Source organism: Scardinius erythrophthalmus (assembly GCF_964197995.2).
Source record: "Scardinius erythrophthalmus genome assembly, chromosome: 23".
Lineage (NCBI taxonomy): Eukaryota > Metazoa > Chordata > Actinopteri > Cypriniformes > Leuciscidae > Scardinius > Scardinius erythrophthalmus.
This window is the reverse complement of record NC_138243.1, coordinates 16740978-16765285: the sequence shown is the minus strand read 5'-3', so window position 1 is coordinate 16765285 and position 24308 is coordinate 16740978. Positions and strand designations below refer to the sequence as shown.

The window sequence follows — 24308 nt, the reverse complement described above, 5'->3', positions numbered from 1 at the left end:
TTAGTCTGCCACCACTTTTATTGACTTTCCCCCTGAGCCTGCATGGGAGATATTTTCTTCAAAATATCTAAAAATTTAAGAAATGTGGGTTTTAAATTTTAATTTAATTTGAATCCCTATAAGTTTCGGTTACCATAAAGAGATAATTAATAAAAGCTATTTTAAAGACGTACCAAACTCTGTGATGATCTAATAAAGCCATCATGAGATTATAGACTAAATACAAACAATACCAGCGTCATCAGAGATGAAAACAGGTTGTTTAGACGGTCTTATTAGATCTATCACCAGGAAACCAGCTTTAGCATATGACCTAAAAGTGTGTCATAATGCTATAACATTTTGATAGTGAGGGAGGGAATAGAAACAATATAGAAGCTTATTATTTTAACCTTGACTCCCAGGAGCCCCTACATGTATTGGAGCCCAATATGTATCCGTTTCAGAGTCTCGTCCAAGAGCACACTGAACTTGAGAGATGAACCCCTGAATCTGAGCTTGTCTGGTTATTAAAGTAATATTCATGAGCAGGGCCGGCCCGAGGCATAAGCGAACTAAGCGGCTGCTTGGGGCCCCCTCGCCACCAGGGGGCCCCCAAGCTAGATTTTTTTTTTTTTTTTTTTTTACATATTAATTAACTTAAACAAGTGACATAAATGAATGAATGGATTAATAATTCAAGACAAGAAAATTCTGATTTCATGATCAATATACCTGCCTACAACTGCTGCTGTGTCTGCCAGTGTTTGAGTCATGCGCATAACCTCGCGTGCATAGACAATTCGTGTGCAAAGTCACGGTAATATAAAGCCATGTCACAAAAATTTGATTTGATCAATGATTTATCCTTTAATTTTAATGATATTCAGAACAGAACAAGAATAAAAACATAACTATAAACAAGCCAAAACGAAATAATTTAAAGCGAAATTGAAAGCGGCGTTGGGCTCACGTATCTCTCTCATTAGAATCAAAATGTTTCAACATTCGCGATGGATTTGGATGGCAAACTATTCTTTATTATAGGCTTCTTTGTACTTCATCCACGTTCCAATATCGAGAGAAAAAATCATTCTCTTCACAAGCGCAAAAATGTGCTTGAAATCCAATATCGAGGGAAAAAATCATTCTCTTCACATGCGCAAAAATGTGCTTGGAAACATCACAGTGGAGCGGTGCTTATGGTACGAATTGTAGGCTACTACTGACTATTTAAACAGAGCAGTGTAATTTTTATATGTTAGGATGACTATTTTATTATTATATTTTATTACGGCTATAACGAACAGGCTGCGATGTCATTGCAGTGCTGGAATATGTTGTGTGTGTGTGTGTGTGTGTGTGTGTGTGTGTGTGTGTGTGTGTGTGTGTGTGTGTGTGTGAGGCGCGGGCGCGATCGAACAGTGTAAACAAAAACATACTCCGTCATGTTCATACAAGACATCATTCAAACTGCAAAGTGTTGCAAAACGTTGGAGGATATTTTGTAAATTATTTTTTGTATATGTTTTGTGACAATTTGTTTTCAGAAGTTTCAAAGAGTTAGTAAAATAGTAAAGAAAAAGTTAAAACATTTTTATTTAAGTATATCTATTTTTTATTAAGTATTTATTTTGTATTAATACATAACCTCATTTTATTAATTTATAATGTAACATTATAGAGTGACATTGTGTCAATAATCGTCAAGCACAGGTGACTCTGCATGGTGGGAGGGGGCCCCCAAATCAAATTCTGCTTAGGGCCCCCAAAAGGCTCGGGCCGGCACTGTTCATGAGAAGGAAGTCTGTCTTTAACCATCTGTATTCATTCACTGTTGTCACATTTTAATGCACAAGAATTACACTTAATTTAGTGATCTGCAAGATAGCCGCTTAATAGTTTGCTCATCTGTATCAGTGTTATTATTGTTAACTAAAACTATTAACTGAAAACTATACAGCTGAAAAAAAATAAATATAAAATATAAAAATTCTATGAAAATCTTAAATTAAAAAAACTTTACTACGTTCACTACTTTTTACTATTATCAAGTCTGTTGGAATCATTAGAGAGATGCAATCATATTCTAGTAAAAATAACATAGAGGATCCTTATTAACTAATAACACTGACTGAATCTGCAGTGGCCCTTGCTAATGCCTTTCCCAGGTCTGTTCAACCTTTAGATCACTTTTTGACCTGCTGCGGTTTAATGCATTACTTTTCGCTACTATAGACTGAGTGTTTTGATTAAAGAGAAGCCCCAAATGCATCTGATTGTTATGTATCAACGGAATAAATGAGTCCCAATTTATGGTCTCTGTAAACATCTGCTATAACACAAGGGAAATCAAAAGTGTAATTACTGTAGCTCGTGATGAGATTGTTTCTCTTCCATTGCTCCCCACCTTCGATCACTTTTTTTGTGTTCTGTTTTTTCAAGGATTAATGCGTATGCAGGAACTGATCAAAGCTCCGTCCAAAAACAACCTGAAGATCAGAATCCGCCAGCTGGCGTCGGGGGGAGGCGACAGTCGTCCCCTGCTAAAGGAGATGAAGAAAGAAAAAGAATTTTACGTCATCTTCGACTGCTCCTACCAAGTAGCCGCCGAGCTTCTCAAACAGGTGCATCATCCTTTCAATAAATTCTCGTTTTGAACTTTTGTTGAACTCAATGTTGCGCAGATTGAAGTGGATTGAAAATGAGAGTTAAGTGCTCTTGCTTGCTGTGACCCAGCAGGTTCTCAGAGCTGTACTTTAAAGCGGACATGTAATTCAGTATGAACCATGCTGCTTGTATTTCTGAATGCTGCTGAAATCGTCTTATTTCACACTCAATCCATCTTTGCTTTCGTTTTCTTCTGGATTCTTCCCAAAAAACATCTTTTGCTGTGTTTCTCCTCCCACAGCTGATGTCGATGGGTATGATGACAGAGTATTATCATTTCTTCTTCACTACTTTGGTGAGTCTGAAAAGCTCCCTGCTTGCTTTTAATAAGAGCTCTTTCTTATTGCATTAGATGATGAGCAGGCGAAGTGATTTTCTGCTGTTTCTTATAATTGTTACTTGTCAGATTGTATGATAAAACCCCACTGACATCTTGACTTACCTTATACACCCTTTGTTACATCAACTGTCTTATGTCAGGCTGTACAATATTCATTCTGATTTATGTTTGACAGTGTTCACTGAGTTCACTCATCGACACATGAAACTGAAATGGTGGCACACAATCCTAAGCTTTGTGCTAATGTTAAAAAAGGTTTTAAAAGATCAGAGTGAAATTTAATTTAGGGATGAACTTATTACTAGAAAAAGAAAGTCATCAAGACAAACTTTGAATTATGGCTTGGAAACCTTATCAGAAAGTTTAAAGTAGTTTAAAAAGTCTGAAGGCCTTGACAAAAAGGCCTGACAGATGGACTAGCAGATATGCTACCATTTAAAAGTTTAGTGTTATAAAGTGTTTTTTTTAAAGAAATGAATACTTTTATTCAGCAAAGGCACATTAAATTGACTTTACATTAAATACTTTTACATCGTTACAAAAGATTTCTATTTCAAATAAATGCTGTTTTTGAGCTTTCCATTCATCAAAAAATCCTGACAAGTGTATTACAGTTTACACATCAAATATTAAGCAGCACAACTGTTTTCAACATTGACAATAATTATAAGAAATGTTTCTTGAGCACCAAATCAGCATATTAGAATGTTTTCTGAAGAATCACTGAAGACTGGATTAATGATGCTGAAAATTCTGCTTTGCCATCATAGAAATAAATTACAATTAAAACAGAAAACAGTTACTTTAAATTATAATAACATTACCTGTTGAATTCAGTAAATTCAACTTTCTGCTATTTAAATTCCAATTCCTGTGATTTGTGGCCAATTCAACCCAAATTCCAACTTATGAATTTAAAGGAAGACAATTCTTAAATTCTGAGTTTTGCACTACCAAGATTTATGGACACATAACAAGAGCTTAAGGCTACACCACTTCTTATGACAAAGAAACGCACGGCATGAAGAGGTTATATCTTGTGCAAAGTTTGCACAGCTCTTAAAGCAAACTCTTGTTATCTTGCAGGATCTGTTTGCTTTGGATCTTGAGCAATACCGCTACAGTGGCGTCAACATGACTGCCTTCCGCCTCCTGAATCTAGATGATCCGTATGTGACTTCTGTGATCCAGAAGTGGTCCATGGAGCGCCAGCTGGCACCGCCCAAACCTGAGAGTGGATTGATGAGTGGCATTATGACTGTGAGGATCGCTCTGCTGTCGTGCTCAGTCCTGTTCTAGAGTACTAATACAGTTTGCTTTTTTGAATTTTCTGCACTCGCAATCAAATTCTGGGAGTCAGTTTGGTTATTGCAAAAATAGAAAAGTCTTGTCTTGACTTCCGTTATGAGTTCATATTGACAGAATTTGATCCGCTCCTGTAAGATATTGCATAAACAGGACAATTGACTTATTGATAAGCTCCTCCCCTTGAACGCAGATGAGCCAATGGCAGATGAGTATCAGTTGCATGGGGACCGGAACTCGGACATATTTAGGTTTCAGAGGTTCCTGCCATAGAAAAACATTGGAGAAGCTCTCATCGGTTTGATGGTGTTTATGCTACAAAAATAGTAAAACGATGTGCCTGGAGTAATTGTTACACTGATTCCAGGTATCCTGACTGAGAGGATGGGCAATTGAATTTATTTTATTCTGTTTCCTAAACCCAAACAAGACAGTGCAAAATGTCTGCTGTGTATTAATTCAGTGATGTGGACGCAGTAACCTGGTTCCTTAAAGGGTTAGTTCACCCAAAAATGAAAATTCTGTCAGTAATTACTCACCCTCATGTTGTTCCAACCGCGTAAGACCTTCGTTCATCTTCGGAACATAAATTAAGATATTTTTGATTAAATCTGAGAGTTGTCTCACTACTCCACCGAAACTTGCTGGCCCAGAAAAGTTATTAAAGAGATCGTTAATATAGTCCAAGTGACTACAGTGGCTTAATCCTAAGTATATCAAGCGACGAGAATACTTTTTGTGCGCAAAAACAAACAAAAATAACGACTTTATTCCACTATTCATTTCCTTCTCTCTGGGCCTCGAGTTGGTTTACGTAGTGTTTTTGCGTAGCGCGTCTGTGTTACACGTCACCACGTAGGCTCACAATTGGCCGAAGCGGGTCATGTGTATGATGCGTGATGACGTGCAACACAGACGCGCAGCGCAAAAACACTACGAGGCCCAGAGAGAAGGAAATGAATAGTGGAATAAAGTCGTTATTTTTGTTTGTTTTTGCGCACAAAAAGTATTATCGTCGCTTGATATACTTAGGATTAAGCCACTGTAGTCACTTGGACTATATTAACGATCTCTTTAATAACTTTTCTGGGCCAGCAAGTTTCGGTCCCTCTGAAAGCCTATGGAGGAGTGAGACAACTCTCAGATTTAATCAAAAATATCTTAATTTATGTTCCGAAGATGAACGAAGGTCTTACGCGGTTGGAACAACATGAGGGTGAGTAATTACTGACAGAATTTTCATTTTTGGGTGAACTAACCCTTTAAGGATTCAACCCCAATTCCAATGAAGATGAAAACCTAAATTTTCTGGTTGTCATACATTAAGTTAAAATCAAAGTTAGTGAGTCCATCTTAACGTACAAACCTAAATAGCTGACTTCTTACATCATGTACAGACTGGTCTACAATTCAGTGCCTCTCCATATTAAACTGGTTAAATGTAAATGAATTGAATCTTATCCTGCGGTACATGAACAGTGTTGATCCTGGATGTTGTCGTCTGCGATCGTGACGACCGTAACATGAGGCTTCTCCTGTTACCCACCGTATTTATTTTTAAATCTTTTATATATATCCCTCAATGGCATATTTAAGTCCCACATGAATGCCCCTCGACGAGAGGTGCTTCTGTGTCCAAAATTTATCAAAAACATTTTGGGACAAGGTTTTCACACTGACAGCTGTCATTGAGTGACAGTAAGCAACTCTGTTTGTTTGTCTGAGTTTGCTACCTAAGGGGGGCAGGGCTTACGGATAGGTCAATTCAGAGTCAAACCTCTCAGTAAAAACAGTTGTCGGTCCCAAACACTGACTGTGTGAACGCACAGTAAAACGAGCCAATCGCACTGCTCAAAATCCTCATTTACATATAGACCAGAACTAAAACCAGTCCCTAACTTCTTATAAGCACATCCTTCACAGTTAGAATATCTAGGATTAAGACTTACCGCTGTTGACTAATCTACCCGTCCTCCAGAAGGCAGTGTATACTGCTTGCACACTCAGCCTCATTAGACATGCATGAACAGCTTAAAGCAGAAAGCATCCAGAGATTTATTCAAATCTATTTTTACCATCCAGGTCACATTTTAGCACTGAATAATACCCAGAGAAACATAAGGTGTGTGCGGCAGGGGACAGGGGAGGAGCTCTTTTCCTGTGATCAGATGGAAAGGAAATTAAACTTAAATGCCATTACATAACATTCAATATTAAATGAATGGTAAACAAAAACACTTTCTGCGTATATATTAATGCATTCATGTGAAGTTTGATTATATTCAGAGCATGTTTTGTGGGTAAATTCTTCCCTCCTTCCGCAGACCGAGGCTGCTCTCATGTATGACGCAGTGTTCATGGTTGCTGTTGCGTCTCAGCGGGCCACACAGATGACAGTGAGCTCCCTACAGTGCCACAGACACAAACCCTGGAGGTATGGCCCGCGCTTCATGAACTTGTTTAAAGAGGTGAGAATATTGTCCTTTATGTAGCAAAACACATTCAATTGATTTGAATCGTTAACTTGATTTTAATTGTAAGCTATTATAGACATTTTTAACTTTACAAGAAACAGTGATTACAATTAAATCAAGTTAAACTTATAAAAATGTTTTATTTAGTCAAGGAATAAGTTTTCTTGCTGCTAAAACGCATACACTACCATTAAAAAGTTTGGGATTTAAAAGAAAAATATATATATAGCGGCACAAAGTATCGTGTAACACTAAAGACAGGAGTAATGGCAGCTTTGCCATCACAGAAATAAATTACACTTTAAAATATATTAAAAAAGAAAGGTTATTTTAAATTGTAAAAATATTTCAATTTTTGATCAAAAGAGACTTCTTTCAAAAACATAAAAAAAAACGTACTGACTCCAAACTTATGAAAGGACGTGTATATAAATTGCAGCAGTGCATAATGCATCACATAATTAAGAAGATGAGCAGTTATTAATGCATGAATCAAACTCTGAATTATGACAATTTCTGATATGTTTTTATTTATTATATCAAGGGCTGTTAACTAGGGCTGCGTTAATTGCGTAAAATATTTTTTGCGCGTTAAACTGGAAAAAAGACGCATAGACAGCGCGCCACAATCGAGTTCTCTCTCGTGCTTGAACAATAACACAGTTATGCCAAACTCTCCGTTTTGTCAAGTGTCCTCACTCCGCAGAAGTAATGGTGCTTCGCCTTCTGAGAATATAGTTCCCTGTCTGTATATGGTTAGAAGATCAGATGGCTGTGTCTCATGTGACCTTGTTATTTGGACACGCTGTGACTATACAAATCACAACCTGTAAATAGGAAAATGTTGGCGTTACTTTGTCACTTATTGGGAGCAGTATGCTAGATGGAGCCGTTTACCTCCAGTATTTGTGCTAAGCTAGGCTAGCGGTGGTTGCGTCAGACAGAGTTACGGCACGCACAGAGTTGGGAAGGGTATGTATGGACTTATCTAACTCTGGGGAATATGGTGAATAAGCTAAAGTCCCGAAAAGTCGGTGTGTTCCTTTAAATGAACGTAAAGAGTTGTGAGAGAATGAGAGATCCGCGTCATGTGCAGCAGCGGCAGGTCTTAAAGTGACAGCAGCCACTAATTCTGTCTGTCCATAAAGTTAATCAAAGAACAAAGGGAACAGAAAAAAAATCACTCACTGCTCTTGACTAAAGATCTTGACTTTAATAAGGATTAATATTTTCTACCTGTTAGATGAGGAAGGGCAATTGTAAATATGACATTTATTATGGGTTTGTGAGGATTGTTTTAAGTTGTTATATTTTTTGAAGCCTAACAAATGTAAAAAATTACACTGTCAATTACACTGTCATGTTGAATGGCTATAATTAATGTTTAAAATGGGGGGGGGTAATTTTCATCGAGACATCAGTACTGCCGCACTAAGGAAAAAGGTCGTAACTTCAATTTTTGGCGAAAATGAGTTATTGTAATTTTTAGGACAATAAACATAAGTTTTATCATATAGACAAACATCAAGTTTCAATTCGATTGTTTTTTGGAGGGAATAAGATTATGTTTTTGACGTAACTTCAAAAAGCCAAGGGGAAACTATGGTAGAAGCCCGTAATGTCAGTTACGGCTTTATGCCGTCGTTTCTCGCTGCTCCTGAACACTCGAATGAAGTTACGCTGCCGTTAAGTTACGGCACTCTGCCTTGTTCTAACCGACCATCAAAGTATTGCCGCGCTGGAGTTATGGGGTTATGATGTAGCAATTAAATAACCTCAGACACACACGTACATTTTTCACAGTGATTGCTTTTGTTAGATTATTTAACTCCCAGGTTGTTACAGGCTGTCAATTCTATCTATGCAATCCTAGAGTTTAGAGTACTGTTAGATACGCGGGTTCTTTAGGGACACCTAATCTGTAGCCCCGCTTTAGCTCTGAAGCTCTGCGATGTCAAGATTGCAATGCTGGAATATGTTGTGTGTGTGTGTGTGTGTGTGTGTGTGTGTGTGCGTGCATGAGAGAGAGGCGCGGGCGCGATCCCACTGTTCGATCGCGCCCGCGCCCCTCTCTCTCTCTCTCTCTCTCTCTCTCTCTCTCTCTCTCTCTCTCTCTCTCTCTCACACACACACACACACACACACTTCAGTTTTAGAATCAGTTTTTCAAAAAACCTTTAAATGTTCCACATCTTTTATACTTTAGTGGTGTTAATCAACTTTGTTTTATGAAATTCATGTTAATTAAAACCATTCATACTTTTCCAACTATTCTCACTACTTTAACTTCTTGTTGATACATGTGAAGCCATTTTATCATAGTGAGTCCAATAGGGTTAATATTGCTTACATTTTAAGTGTTATCATAACATTGTGCTATAAAATAGAAGTTAAGGTCTTTTGCCTTGGTATGACCGATTGTCATTTTGTGGCCAATGCTAAGGCAGAATACAGTAACTTCCGCAAAAGGGTCAAAGGTCAAATTTGAGTTCAACATTTTTTTGTAGATAGGTTAATACAGGTATACACTACAACATGTGAAAATTACAATATTATACCTATAACTCAATTGTCAGGACATTAAGATAACTTTAAAGTCATTTTCTCAGTTTCACACTCTGGCGAGTTAAGGTCTTTTGCCTTAGTAGGGCAGAGTAGCTGTATTAGTATCAGTGATACTGGCCTAAAAAGTATACTGTCTTTATGTTGTTTCTACATTAATTTGGAGATTAACTGTGAAGTTATTACATCACAAATATATTGAAAAACAATTTTTAATTGTGATTAATCGCAACTAATCACAGAAAAAATGTGTCATTAATCTAGTTAATTTTTTTAATCGATTGACAGCACATTATATCCCTTTATGTGGTTAAAAATAAATCGTAGAGAACGGTGAAAATGACAATATCTCAAAGGGGATAAATTGCAAGAGCTTCAGTGTCACTCCTTTTAGTAGTTACAACATTGCATTGTTACTCATTTGTATGAAGTCAAACCTTTAGTTGCATCGATAGCCATGCACATATCATATTTGCAACAGTCGCTACCACTCATGTTGAAAAGGAGTTAATTTGGTAGATCACTGTATGATCACTGAATGTGTGAATACTGCTTAATGGTGGAATATTTATCAGACAGTCTTTTTGTACTCTTTTAGACTTTAAACAACTTTTCCTTAAATTTTTGACCCGTTGGTTACATAAAAATGTATTTGTAAATGAAAAACATGTTTTCAGGGCAGAGGTGCCTGCAAATGGATACTAGTACTTTTGCATTTTGATCTTTTTTTAAGTCCCAGATCACTGCTGGATGCTCTCAACGCCTTTGAACCGAGGGGTCATAACACTTCTCCTTCATGTTTGAGTGTGGGGTGTGTGTCCATCCACTCTGAGAACTCAAAAAGTGATGCCTGTGATAGCTCAAAATGGCTGTCTAGGGGAATGAAAGCTTGTTCAGAATAGGCCTTTCAGTAACATTTTTAGATATGCTTTCAATTCCACTTGCATAGTGACTCGGCAGTCAGAGTGTTCTTGGCTTTAGAAATGGAAGAGGCTTTTTGGCTGTTTTTAAAAATGAATAGTGCCACATTGCATTAGGGAAGGGGTGGCCCAGCAATGATAAGCGGTACAGAGAGTGAATTCGTTTCCCTGTTTGAGTCTGGCGTGTCGGTTTGTACTAGAAACCCTCGGTACTCAGTTTGCACCTTATTCACAGAGCGGCAATGCCAGAAAAAAAAAAAAAGTACAGGACTTAAAGGAACACGCCGACTTTTTGGGACTTTAGCTTGTTCACCGTATCCCCCAGAGTTAGATAAGTCCATATATACCCTTTTCATCTCTGTGCGTGCCGTAACTCTGTCTGATGCACCCACCGCTAGCCTAGCTTAGCACAAAGACTGGAGGTAAATGGCTCCAGCTAGCATACTGCTCCCAATAAGTGACAAAATAACACCAACATTTTCCAATTTACATGTTGTGATTTGTATAGTCACAGCGTGTACAAATAACAAGGTCACATGAGACACAGCCATCTTCTAACCGTATACATACTGGGAACTATATTCTCAGAAGGCGAAGCACTGCTACTACAAAGTTACGGCACACACGGAGATGAAAAGGGTATGAATGGACTTACCTAACTCTGGGGGATACGTGAATATGCTAAAGTCCCAAAAAATCGGCGTGTTCCTTTAAAGATGTAAAGGAAAAATGTAGTTTACATTTTTAAAGCTGAAGTGTGTAATTTCTGCACCATTAGTGTCACCAAATGAAATAGGAAATATAATGGTTGTTCTCAAACAGGCTTCTGGAACATTTCTTTCGTCTTCCAGAAAAACAGGTAGCTCCACTACTTAAACTCATGTTAAAGGTTGAAGTGTGTCAGTTCTGTCCTATACAACAGTGCCGCTCACTATTTCAGGAGCCTAGTTACGGAAGTATTTTTTCTATTAATTTTCCCCATAGGGATTTTTAAAGTCTTTGTTTAAGAGTTATAATCCATAAATGAAACTAACCAGCTACGAGGTGAATCACAACATTATAAGCAGTGATTTGAAGCAAACACTTACAAAAATACAAAAGTACAAGACTGTGTACTTAATGGTGTTATTGAGGGAAATTAAAAACAAATTATTTCAAAGTAAAAAATAAGAGAAGGATAAAAGTTGATTGTAGGTGAATAGGTGATTGTATATAGAAACAATCTTTTGTGTGTATTGTATAAACACATAAATGATTAAGTAGTTTGAGAGCGTAGGGAGACTGACTCTATTGCGTCTTTCGTAGAGCGATTCTCTGATTGCTGGAGGTTCCTTTGCAGAATCATGGGTAATGTAGTTTTTCATAAATAATGTGGGCTGATGGCTATACAGAAGCAAATACCATCTATAAACAACCTCGTAGCTTATAGTAGTTCTTTAATGGTTTATAAGTTACTGTTAAAAATCAATTCCCCTATGGCAGGCAGGTCCATTCCTGCTCCTTGAGGGCCACCGTCCTGCAGAGTTTAGCTCCAACCCCAATTAAACACACCTGAACCAGCGAATCAAGGTCTTAACCCCCTGGGGTCGACAGTATCGCCGGCGATACCAGCTCGCTTTTTTTCAGTTCAGTTCAAAAGAAATTAATTTTGCTCTGTGGACTTTGATATTACAAGCAAGTTTCATACATCAATCGATTCTGTTAAATGTGTATTATTTTTGTGTATACTCACAATAAAAACAAAGTGTTGTGCTTTTTGCCAAATAAAGAAAAATAAACGTGATGCGAGTTCTGCCTTCTATCTGCCAGTGAAGACCATTCTGAAACGCGTCCGAAAATGAACTGTAACTCAGCGAATACTCAGTCAAACAGACATACAGATACACAGACATGAAGCTTGAATTCTATGCTTTTAAATGAGGTAATTTATATAAAAAACAAATATTCTCATCTTGTGAAATCTGTATTAAAAGAGAGCGATCCCAGTCGAGCTCATTAGAGCTAATTCAAAGGTAATGTGACTCCGCCCACGGAGAGCGCGTGCTATTCAAACGCAAACTACTGAGGCAATCCAAGCAAACCTGTGAACGCCCCCATATCAGCTCGAGAAAACAAGTTTATTCAGATCTTTTTGAGCCTACGTGTTTACACCATCTGGCAGCGCTGTGAGAAATATTAATAAAGGAAAATCTACCTCAGAGTGCGGGTATTGCAGGAGAGAGGATCCGAATATGTAGTAAGTTTTTTTTCCTTCTCAAGTTAATCGCGTTTCTGTGAATGAATGAACGGCAGCCGCAGAGATGCGCGCTGTTTATCACAGCTCGCAAAAAGACAGTTTAAATTTAAATTGCGTCTCTGTGTGAATGAATGATGATGTTTTAGCAAACTGTATTGCTATACTGAGTTGAGTAAAAATCGACAGAAATATGTTGAAATAAAATGTAGGCTATTTGTATAAGCAACGTTTTAAACTGAAAATTAACATTTATATGCCCTAATATTTCATAAAAACAACGTTACAGTCAGGCGTTTCTGTTTGTGTATGAATGTTTCGGTTTTAGCAAACTGTATTGCTATACTGAGTAAAAATCGACTGAAATATGTTGAAATAAAATGTATTTGTATAAGCAACGTATTAAACTGCAAATTAACATTTTTATTTCTTATAATAAAAATGAAAGACCTATGTTACAGACATATGAAAGACAACATTTCGTTGATTAGTTTTGGATAGATTATACATTTTTACTGTAAAATATCTGCCACCTCAAATAAGCTTTTGTTTGCCAATATTTGCTTATGTTAAGTATAATATGTTTATGTTTATGTTATGTGTTTATGTATATAAATATATATGTATATGTCAAAAATAAAGTTATCAAATAATCAATCAAATCCTTAACTTTGAAATATGATAAAATGTATACTTTAGTTTTTACAAAGAAAGATTACACTTGAATTGTTGTTGTAATTGTAACCTTTTTAATAAAAAAATATATTTACAAGGTAGATGTAAACAAACTATTAAAAGGTAAATATAAGCCTTTTCTTTAAATAACTTTTATTGTGTTTTATTATTGACAAGTTTGGGGAGAGGATAAATATTCCAAAACTGAAAATACAGTATGAGAATTAACTGCACAATTACTAGACATGTTTTCCTTGGATATTATAGGCCAAATTGCAAGCACAATATGTGGAAAAATAAAAAAAGAATTGAGATGCTTCCAACTGTTGCTCTTGCATTCTTGTGGCTCAGTGACTCACCTGAATGAATGGCTAATTAAGTATGCAGGCCCCATTGTCTCCTCAGGTGTGAACCACTATATATACATGACCGTTGACGCCCACTCCGCATATGGCCTTTCCAAACAGAAAGTGCTTTGCAAAATTCAAATCAATGTATTGTGTTATGTGAATGATAAGGCAGGGTGATTTTCACTTTATTTTGAAGAAAAAACACTAGGCGATGACATCTTTTAGACAAAAGTCTTATTGGCACATATTTAGAATGTGTTTTATGGCCTAATTTCAGAAACTTTAGTTTTTAGTTTTTTCAATAACCATGCATAAACATTATTCTCTCAAAAATGCAGACATGTACATTCTTGTTGCTCACATTTCATGGTAGCCCTGTTTGTGCTAAATAGTGTGTATTTTTTTTTTGCCATTAACATGTTTATAAGCAACTGAAAAAAGCAAAAATGTCAGGGCATGTCAGAACATCTCAAGGACCCCAAAAACACCTTAGACCCCAGAGGGTTAATAGGCATATTAGAAACTTCCAAGCAAGTGTGTTGAGGTAAGTTGGAATATACTTTGCAGGACAGCGGCCCACCAGGAGCAGGTTTGGACACCCCTGCCCACAGGAGAAAAGGAATGGGTTTCCGGTACTTTTTCGCCATCTTTTGTTGATCAAAAAACAGGTAGCTCCACCCCCAAACTCTTGCCGTTTGGTGAGCCAGTGTTGCTCCACAGAGCTACAGTGTTTACACTTTTGAGGGAAATGAACCTTTAAATGGCTTACATCTAGTAATTTTCATGTTCAAAATTTCAATCATGTTCAACTGGGAATGGAGAAAGTATTGAGCATCTGAAAAATGATGCACTTTGGCTTTAAGTGTGTGTAAGTGTCTAATTAGGGTTGTTTTGAGTTGTAGAGTTATTTTTCTGTTCATGCCAACACCATGACGAACTGCTAATGAGTCCAGATGCTATATTTTAACGACCCATAAACTCTGTATCACAGCACCATTAAAGCCATAAAACACTGTTGTAAGAGGCCTCTCTACAGACACTGAGCTAGACAATTCTTAATATTCAAAATGTTGTAGGATACAAAAACACATCACTCTGTGAACTGCGTATGTGCTGTAGCCGTTTAAATTCTTCACTTTAACAGTAGAAGCAGCCATGCTGGAGGGCTTTTAATAGATTGCCAGGACAAATAAAAACCCTCTTCATTTCATTTATTATTTTTCTTGCTTGCCCTGTCCATTTAAGTCATTTTCACTCACTTAAGTACTGTAATGGGAATTTTGGTGCAACTAATCAACTGTGACAGAAGGCTGAACAGCTTTAAATGTAGTATTTGTTTATGTTGACCCATTGAGCAGGAGATGCAGAACAGTGCGGTTTTGCTTATGAGCTGCATTTTATGAGGAAATAACTAACGGAAGTATTACGTGCCATATAATTTTAAATTGTGTAGCCCCTGTACTGTAGCAAAAAAAAAAAAAAGACTACACTCCATTTAAGGAGCTTTGATTATATTACACTGCATAGGACTTGGCAAAGCCATTCTGACGAAACGGCACTACAATATAAGACCCACAGCTCTGGTGACACATTTAGGGGAGGTTTTCACAGTATTTATCCCTGCTTGGGGCCAAATTGTAGGGTTGAAGTGAAAAATAAGTATCATTATGTTATTTTCGGCACCAAAAATGTTTGTGGTCCCATTAGGGTCACCACCCTCTGCTTCTCAAAACCAATAAGGAAAGTTAGTGTTGTCATTATCAAATTATGCAGTACATGTTAGTGATTTTTCGAGTTACACTTTAAAGTTACACAGATTAAAGCAAGTTTATAAGATATGCACATTCCTGGTCTTATTGTGAACAATCAGTGCGTGTATTCCAAAGAAGAAAAATTAAAAAAAAAATTCTTCTTTGGAATACAAGCACTGATTGTTCACAATTTTATCAAATTGTTCTGTTGATAAAAAAATCTTATTATCAACAGAACAATTTGACTAAATCAATAAATAAATATTGTGAATTTTTTATTTCAGAATTTCTTAGTATTTGGTTTATTCCAAAGTGACAAACTTGCTTATTTGTTTGGTTAGTGGCCTAGAAACTGTGCAGAATCTGAAATATTTCTCATGAAGTTTTTTTCATTCCTTTGTTTTAAATGTCTCAAAAACCTTGTTTTTATTTCCAGGTTTGAAAATGACTTGAAATACCTACTGGCATTCTTTCTTTCTCACCCTAGAAAGTAGAGACATTTAATTTGACTAGTCAGTCGACCATTGCTATAACCACCACTGCAGTTCAGTGAACATGACAGTAAAGGCACGTTCACACCAAGGACTATAACGATAACGATAAAGTTATAGTTCCAAATTCATTCTAAATATAAAATAATAGTCCACACCACAACTACAGTATAACAATAATGGCACAAAGAAACTATATCATTGGAATCACTTTCAGAATTAGAATGCAGTGCACCCCTTGTCTCCATTGGCTCTATTACAGTTCCCTGCAATGGTGGAAGTGGTTCACATCGAGGTCAGCATCAAGTCTCCAGGTGTCCTGCGGAATAGTAAGCTGTATCCCCCTGAACAAGTCTGGTGACATGTTGAAGGCCAGCCTCTTGTTTTGAGATGTGCTCTGAGAAACACTGCAACCTTGATAATAGAAGTGTTTTTTCCTGATATCCCACCCACTTATCAAAGAGCTTTAGCAGGGCTATTACTCTTCCTTAGTTGCCTCAGCTGATTGAATTCTGGGATTGCTTTCTCTCATTTTTTTGCACAACAAAGCTAGGGGAAATGAAATGACGGTACACTAGCTTGATGTTCTTGCTTTTTGGGAAAAAATGCAGTCAGGCCTGACCATGTGTAGTGTAAGGAAGGGCACTTGTCATTTATTCAGAAAATTTAACATAAAGATTTGAAATTTTGCCTCAAACAGCTTATATGTGAATTAAATGTATTAAAAATAAAAAATATTTAAAAATATATATTTTTAAACTTAATCGAGAACTATGCCATTAAACTAAAAGTATAAGTGATCTTCCATTCGTAATGACCATAATTTTTGTGGTGGCCTGTGATAAAATGTAACAGTAAATGAAAAAGCTCTGTAACACTTGCTAAAATCAATACAAAACATCCTCAAACACTAAAATTTTTTAAGATTATTAAAAATGGGTAATCTTGCCATAAGAAATTTAGTATGAAAAATACACATTTTTATAAACTTTGAACCTCTAAGATACACAAAATGTAAGTGTAAAATCTACAGTACACTTGTTTTAAATCATCCACACTTTAATACTCCATTTTAATATTGCAGATTTATGAAATTTTGTTCAAAAGTATTTGTTTTAAAATTGTTGTTCAGGTAAATTAATGTATAATATGTTACAAAACATTTAAAGTAAATGCAGGTCTTTTAATGTAGAAAAACTGAAATCAGCATTTTAAATCATATTTTTCAATGGTAAAGTTTTTATTTTATTTTTTTTTGATAAATAAATGGTGAGCATAAAAGAGTTATTTCAAAAACAGTCAAAATAATCTTACAGACAGCAAACATTTGAATGGTAGTGTATGATTTGATTTATTATAAATAAAATTGTGACCATAAATCTAAAAATTACAAAGGAAGGCATTGTTACTGTCACAATCTTGGTGTGTTCTAGTCAACATGCTTGAGGAAGTACTAATTCAAAAGTCTTTAATAAGCAAACCAGAATGCAGGAGAGCACAGGACAATACACTGGAAAACTAGCTTAAAGGGGCTATATGCTTTTTTCTGAAATTTAAACTCGCGACTGACACCTGTGGCCAAAAAACGGAACTGCTCTTCCTTTCTGCTCGCTCTCGTACGTGCACACTTCACAAGTCATCCGCTGCAAAGAAGTCAACATTATGTTTACAGATGTAAGAACAGTCAAATACATATATTGTTTGAGAAACTAAGTTTGTTTGCTGACTGGCGGTGGTGGCAGAGTGATCTGAAACGTTTAACATGAACGCGCTTGACGTCACATCCGCAGACAGCGCGCAAAAATCGGACCCGACAGAAAATAGGAAAAATAGGATACAGGCTTATAGGTGCACCCACTGTGAGCTGAAAAGGTGTCAGTATGCTCATCAGGAGATGTTTGAGTCATACATGGTCAAATAAAAAGGCTATTGTTTCGTTTATTTTGGGGAAACAGTTGCATATAGCCCCTTTAAACACACTTAAAGTAAAGATGATAACCGACAGTGAACTGAACAAAACAGGAACACAGAAGCAAAAAAGGGAACTAAATAAGGCACAGGTGTAATTAATCAGAAACCAAGGAAACTAACAAGGGGATTAACAAGACTAAACAGAAAAGAAACACAAGAAACAGGCACATGAATGAAAACAATGAAATCTAACATACTGACAGTTACTTTGCTTGAAATGCTGTATGTTGCGGCTCAGTGGGTATAGGAGGTTCTTCCCCTTTCTATTTGGACTTTGCTTGTTCTCTCTGTGTCAGCGTGGGTTTCCTCCGGGTGCTCCTGTTTCCCCCACAATCCAAAAACATGCAGTATAGGTGAATTGGAGTCGCTAAATTGTCCGTAGATATTGAATGTGTGTGTGTGAGTCCCAAGCCATGTAATGGAGAGGGTTGAGGAAAGACTTGACAACCTACCCTGGAAAGATCATTGCATATTGCAAGAGATGGCCCATAGAAGAGTCGGATACAGTTGAAATGGTTAATGAATTAATGAATTACTAATGCTACATTTAAATATTGCTGTTTCACTACATATCAGAGCAAGTGCTGCCTTTTTTTTACAGTAATGTACTGTTTTATTCATCATTTAGGCAAACCTGAAGCACATGATTCAAGTGTTTCTGTTCAGACTCTGCACAATAGTCCATTCAACTAAAATTTAATTGACCAGCAAAATGCTCTTGGGTTTTTTTGGGGTTTACAGACGCACATTCCCTGAGGCTGCATAATATTCCATTATGGCTATGATTGAAAAACACAGGAGTAAAAACAATGTTGTGCATCATTCTCATTGTATACTGTTTTTGTGCCTCAGGCCCAGTGGGATGGTTTGACTGGACGGATAGTCCTTAACAAGACTGATGGTCTGCGGAAAGAGTTCAACTTAGACCTCATCAGCCTCAAGGAGGACGGCACGGCGAAGGTGAGTCAGCTCAGCTGGACCCTGAAGAGAGACTGCTGCTATAAGCAGAGTGAATGGAAACCTTGAGCCAAGTGTCTTAATGTATTTCGTGTATGGATTAAATTAAACTGAATATGTTGTTTTGAAAGCAGACATATTTATAAGTCAGATCATTTGTTTTGACCTGGTTGCTCCCATGCTGATTACACAACTCTTCAATTCTTTCTAAAAGCGAGTGGCTGATGGTGCATCACGACCTACTAAATTATGGACAAAGGTTTGTTCCAGTCTTGGTTTCATTCCATGAGTTTGTGATTGAGACCTGTGGAGAGCTTGGATTTCCTTTCCTTCAGTAAACCAAGTGCCCTTTCATCAGCTTCCCTCCCTGCAGAAATCCCTTTACTTCCTTATCGAAAGAGATCGCTGCCAGTCACTTCAGCCAGAATGTCTTGCTGAGATGAATAATGTCTGCCAGTTTTAGTTATGACAGTTAAATCACCGTCCTCAATATCCAGCTCTTTAAAATACGCAATTTTTTTCCACAATGCTTTGCGCCTCAGTAAGTAACGCATCTCCATAAAAGCCTGCTCAGGCGCGCAGAAAAATGTGTATGAATCCACAGGCAGATATTTAGAGAGCAGCTGTAATCTACTTTCAAAGTTCATTTGAATAAGTCGCTCATTTCAGACTCATATGAGCTGTGTGACAAGTGCCATACATAAACATAGACTAGATTAGGCTTGTGTTAACAAAGGGTTTGTTGAACAGAGAAAGGCAAGCCCTCCATCAAGCGGTTTAAATCTTTTACTGCTGACATCCTGTTTTAAAGGAGTCATGTCATACTTTTCTCTTGTTATTTTATTTTTTAAGATCCTGTATAATGTTAGTCAAATTGGTTTAATTTAGATTTTCAAGCCACTTACTATCTCTCTGATCCTAAGAATTAGATGGGCTGATTTTATTACACATTATTTATTAGATAATAAATTCTTGTTGATTTCTGAAACATTTTATCTCATAAGATAAAGGATAATTTGATTCCTGTAACGTATTTTCTAGTCTAAATAAGAGCTATGCTGTCAGGTAATCGGGTAATACCTTTTTTTGTAACATAAGATATCTGTCTGTCTGTCTATATCTATCTATCTATCTATCTATCTATCTATCTATCTATCTATCTATCTATCTATCTATCTATCTATCTATCTATCTATCTATCTATCTATCTATCTAGCAGCATCGAAAGCAGTATTTATATCAAACTCAGGAGTAATACATTTAAAATAATCATAACCATAATATTATTTTAACTATAAAAATAACAACAACAATAACAGTTATATAAAAATCTTTACATTTGATATAAATTGTAATGTTTTCCTAGGAGAAACTTAAAAACTCCATTAATGTACTTTCTGATTATATATTGTCAAAATAGTTCCATTTAAAAATATAGATTTTTTATAGAAGCTGTGACGCCTCAAGTGTTTAAAGCACTCTGAGGCTCTGATATCTTCACATCTTTACACATTTTCAATCTTCTTATGCTTGTTGTGTTCATATTTCATATTCATATTTGAAGTCCATTAACCGGAATAGCAGTGGAGATAACAGAAAAGCTTCATCAATTGTTGAAACGTTGGAAAGAACTTTTTTCTGCTTCATTGACCTGGGGAAATACAGCAGTAGTATAAACCTACATGTCCTCATCTTGAAAATGATACTGAATATAGAGCTCTATAAATATATATATAGATACATACACATATATAGTGTATGTATATATATATATATATATATATATATATATATATATATATAATATATATATATATATATATATATATATATATATATATATATATATATGTTTATCAAGTAGTAGATTACTAAAGGCTCAAACTTTTATTTCAAGAGAACCATTTAACCTTCTGATACAGTGCATGTTACAGTACACAGCATAGTGAAAAGCACAATGAAGAGGAATAACAGTATTTAATATAAAAACTCTGGAGACACTCACTTAAACACAACTTAACATTAACGAGAACAGGCGAAGACTGAGGGAGAACACAGGGTATAAATTCATGGGCAAACAAATGGAGCTGATGAGTTAATGACAAAGAACAGGTGAATGAAATGACTAATCAAACAGACTGGGGAAAACTAGGTCACAGGACTAAACCAAAAGGAAACATAACGAGGGGGGGGGACGACATACATGTTACAGTGCACAGAACTTTACAAGACATTTATTGAATTTATGGTGTGATGTTGCATCCAAATCAACATGTCTGGTAACCATCGACCCTTTCTCATACTTATTTTTGACCCTTTCTCATACCTCCATCTTTATATGTTGTGTTTTATATTTATGACAACATCAATACAACATGGCTACCAAAAGTAAAAGGTGATGCACTTAAGAGGGTGTATTTATGAGCTTCTATTTTATTGGACAGATGTGTAACTCTGTAAATAAATCACTGAAAGAAATATTAGGAATGATTATATTATTGTTTTAAGGTAAAAAAAGAGAAAAAAATCATTCATAATTTGTAGTGCATGCATTAAATAAGGAAGGATTTTACTGGGTTTTATTGAGCAATGAAAGTGTTTTACAGTCAAATGGATTCAGTGAATTAAGACTAGATTTTTTTTTATTTTCTTTCATTTAGTTTTTTCCTTTTCCTGACCTATTTAATGAGTCTACAGTGATAAAGTATGTCCTTCTTTCACTGTTATCTCATCTGCTCAGAAACAGAGACTCATGTGCTTCATGCCTTGTCATTTCTTTATTGTATTGTTAGATTGGAGTGTGGAACTCTTATACAGGCCTCAACGTGACTGAGGTCAAAGAGAGTAAAAACATCACAGACTCTCTGGCTAACAGAACGCTTATCGTCACCACAATCCTGGTAAGAATCCAATCAGTTTTAAAACAAGTTGTAATTCCATGTTATCTAAAAAATCTATTCAGAGGTCACAATTATTTTTAGTTGGTCAGATGTAGTTGCCTGTGAATAGTTTCACTGGCCCACCAAATGAAAAACGAAATATATACTAATATATATTTTCCGTTTATTTTATTTTATTGTTGTTTTTTATCGACAGCCATTACGGCTAGAAATTCACTCTAAAAAGTAGACTGCACACTTTGCAAAATGACTAATTTTGAGCAGTTCATCTCAACTCAGCTAACTTTGCCTCTGTGACATCTGACCTACATGTGAATTTATCTTGTGAACAGGAAAACCCCTATGTTATGTTTAAGAAGTCTGACAAGGTGCTATTTGGGAACGATCGCTTTGAAGGCTACTGTCTAGATCTGCTAAAGGAGCTCTCCAACATCCTGGGATTCACCTATGAGGTCAAGCTGGTTTCTGACGGCAAATATGGAGCTCAGAATGAAAAAGGCGAATGGAACGGCATGGTTCGGGAACTAATCGACCATGTGAGTGATCTCCCACAAAGGGTATTTTTTATCATATCATCCAAATGCAGTCTTTGAAGATGATCTTCTGCTTTTCCACCCTATCATATTTCAGTTTATATCACACTATTTAGAGACTAAAACCAGACTGTCTGACAACTGATTAACCAAGATATTTCAGCTTGTAATGGATGTTTTTGTAACTTGGCTCATCTCAGGCAATTTAGCAGAGCTGAGAATTATGTTTAAGTAGTCCAAAAGTTTTGATAGGGAGACTACAATTGTGTATACAAAACATCAAGGTGCAGGTTCATTAAAACTACTAATTTAATGAGAAATAAAATCATTACCTTTTTTTCCAAAGGAAAAAAAGGTGCTTTCATCTGGCTGTTTTATATCAATATTTTTTCTTAATACTTTGCCAACCCCCGGTTCTTCATAACTCATTTATTTGTCATTATGGAAGAAGTACAAAGTCTGACAATCTACAAAAGAGCCTTTTTGCTCATCTTAAGTTTAAATAAACTTCATAAAACAACGGAAGCTTCAAACAGCCAGTCATTGTTCATCAAAGCCCTGTTGTGGGATCCATCTCCGCAGGCGTCACTTGTTTTTATCTTAGTGATTGAACTGTAATATTAACTGCATCTATCTGCATCTTTTTCCAGCAGTACAAGTTCCCATCGCCTTGTAAACCTCTTCTTGTCCCCTTAACCAGATAGCTGACCTGGCTGTGGCTCCGCTGACCATCACTTATGTCAGAGAGAAAGTTATCGACTTCTCCAAACCCTTCATGACCTTGGGCATCAGCATATTGTACCGAAAACCGAATGGCACCAATCCAGGGGTGTTCTCCTTCCTCAACCCCCTCACCCCGGATATCTGGATGTACGTGCTGCTGGCCTGTCTTGGAGTGAGCTGCGTGCTTTTTGTGATAGCCAGGTATGGATGAAGGACTCGGTTTAACACAAACATCACTTCTGCATCTTGGAAATATAGCAAAACAAATGTGCAGATTGGGTTTCAGATCTAGGAACACTGACCCAATTGTTCAAAAATGTCTTTCAGATGTTTTATAGTTTGACATAACATGAGGAGACGCATTATCAGGCTGTCATTTGAAAAATATTTCTGTTATCTGCAGCTAAAGGGAACATCGTACATCTCTCTTTGAAGCTTTCAAGATGTTTTTTCACTCTCGACTTCAGTCTGATTTAAAATGTAAAACTGTTTTGCAGAGTGTGCCTATACAGATATCACGTTTCTTTGTGGGAGTGCATTTAAAGCATTGAATTTTTCTCATGATATATCATTGCGCTTGTGAGATGCCAGAATCAAAATGCTGATTTGATCTTGAAACAGATCAATAAGTAATAAACACAGCGCCCAGACTTTATTATATTGCTGTTGGATTATACAGTAGATTAATGATGTAAAAATTTCAGTCATGTTTGTCCACATCCACTTTTTCCCCAAATGCATAATGCAGTCGGTAATGTTTTGTATTTTGTATGAGTGAGCACAAGGTTGCGTCTGCATTGAAACCCAGTTCATAATCCTTAGCCCCGGGCAATTGTCCACATCCACCTAAAAAGAATATCAAGAGAGCTATGCTACCTCATCAGAGCCAGATGATTGATTGCTTCAATTAAAATGCAAATGGTCAATAAAAACGCCGCCCAGTCAGACTCTGTTAATGGACATCTGGTGGGGTCTCGGTGTTAGTGTGGTTCATGTGCATTGGGTGCACATTTGTTGTCTGCTGGAGGCCTTTTAAACTGTGATCTTGAAATTTGGCAGCTTTGATTGCAGACAAACAGCAATCTATAGAGTGAGCGTCTCCACACCGTGAGGCATGACTAATGAGTCTTGTGACATGTTCTGATCAGACATCGATTCACCATGGGAGTTTTATAAATGACCCAATTTATGAGTGGTAAAATGGAGGATGTGTCTTTCAGACGCTCTTGTGTAATCATAATTTCTGTCAAACTGAAATGTCTCCCAGTTGTTTCCTTTTACTGGTTTCCAGCACTGTAAAAGTGTAAAAAGTGATCGCTAACTGCTACCGTATAGGGACATTTATTGGTTTAGTCTAATAGTCAGGTTAATCTGGTCATCTTAAATAATAAGGGTTGTCAGTTGATTAAAAATTGTATAAATTATACGATGTGGCGATTAATTAATCGCGGAAAACAAAAGCAATGAATAAGCA

General features: G+C 36.5%; 1 protein-coding gene across 4 annotated transcripts in view; it reads left to right on the top strand.

Moving 5' to 3' along the window:
* grik1a (glutamate receptor, ionotropic, kainate 1a) overlaps positions 1 to 24308 on the top strand; it is a 68008-nt gene that overhangs the window by 27848 nt on the left and 15852 nt on the right. For all 4 annotated transcript variants that reach the window (XM_081354282.1, XM_081354279.1, XM_081354280.1 and 1 more), the window contains exons 4-11: positions 2425 to 2606; positions 2891 to 2944; positions 4076 to 4249; positions 6619 to 6762; positions 18574 to 18681; positions 21471 to 21578; positions 21911 to 22114; positions 22812 to 23035. In XM_081354282.1, the coding sequence (XP_081210408.1) occupies positions 2425 to 2606; positions 2891 to 2944; positions 4076 to 4249; positions 6619 to 6762; positions 18574 to 18681; positions 21471 to 21578; positions 21911 to 22114; positions 22812 to 23035 (1198 nt within the window). The remainder of the gene's footprint in view (positions 1 to 2424; positions 2607 to 2890; positions 2945 to 4075; positions 4250 to 6618; positions 6763 to 18573; positions 18682 to 21470; positions 21579 to 21910; positions 22115 to 22811; positions 23036 to 24308) is intronic.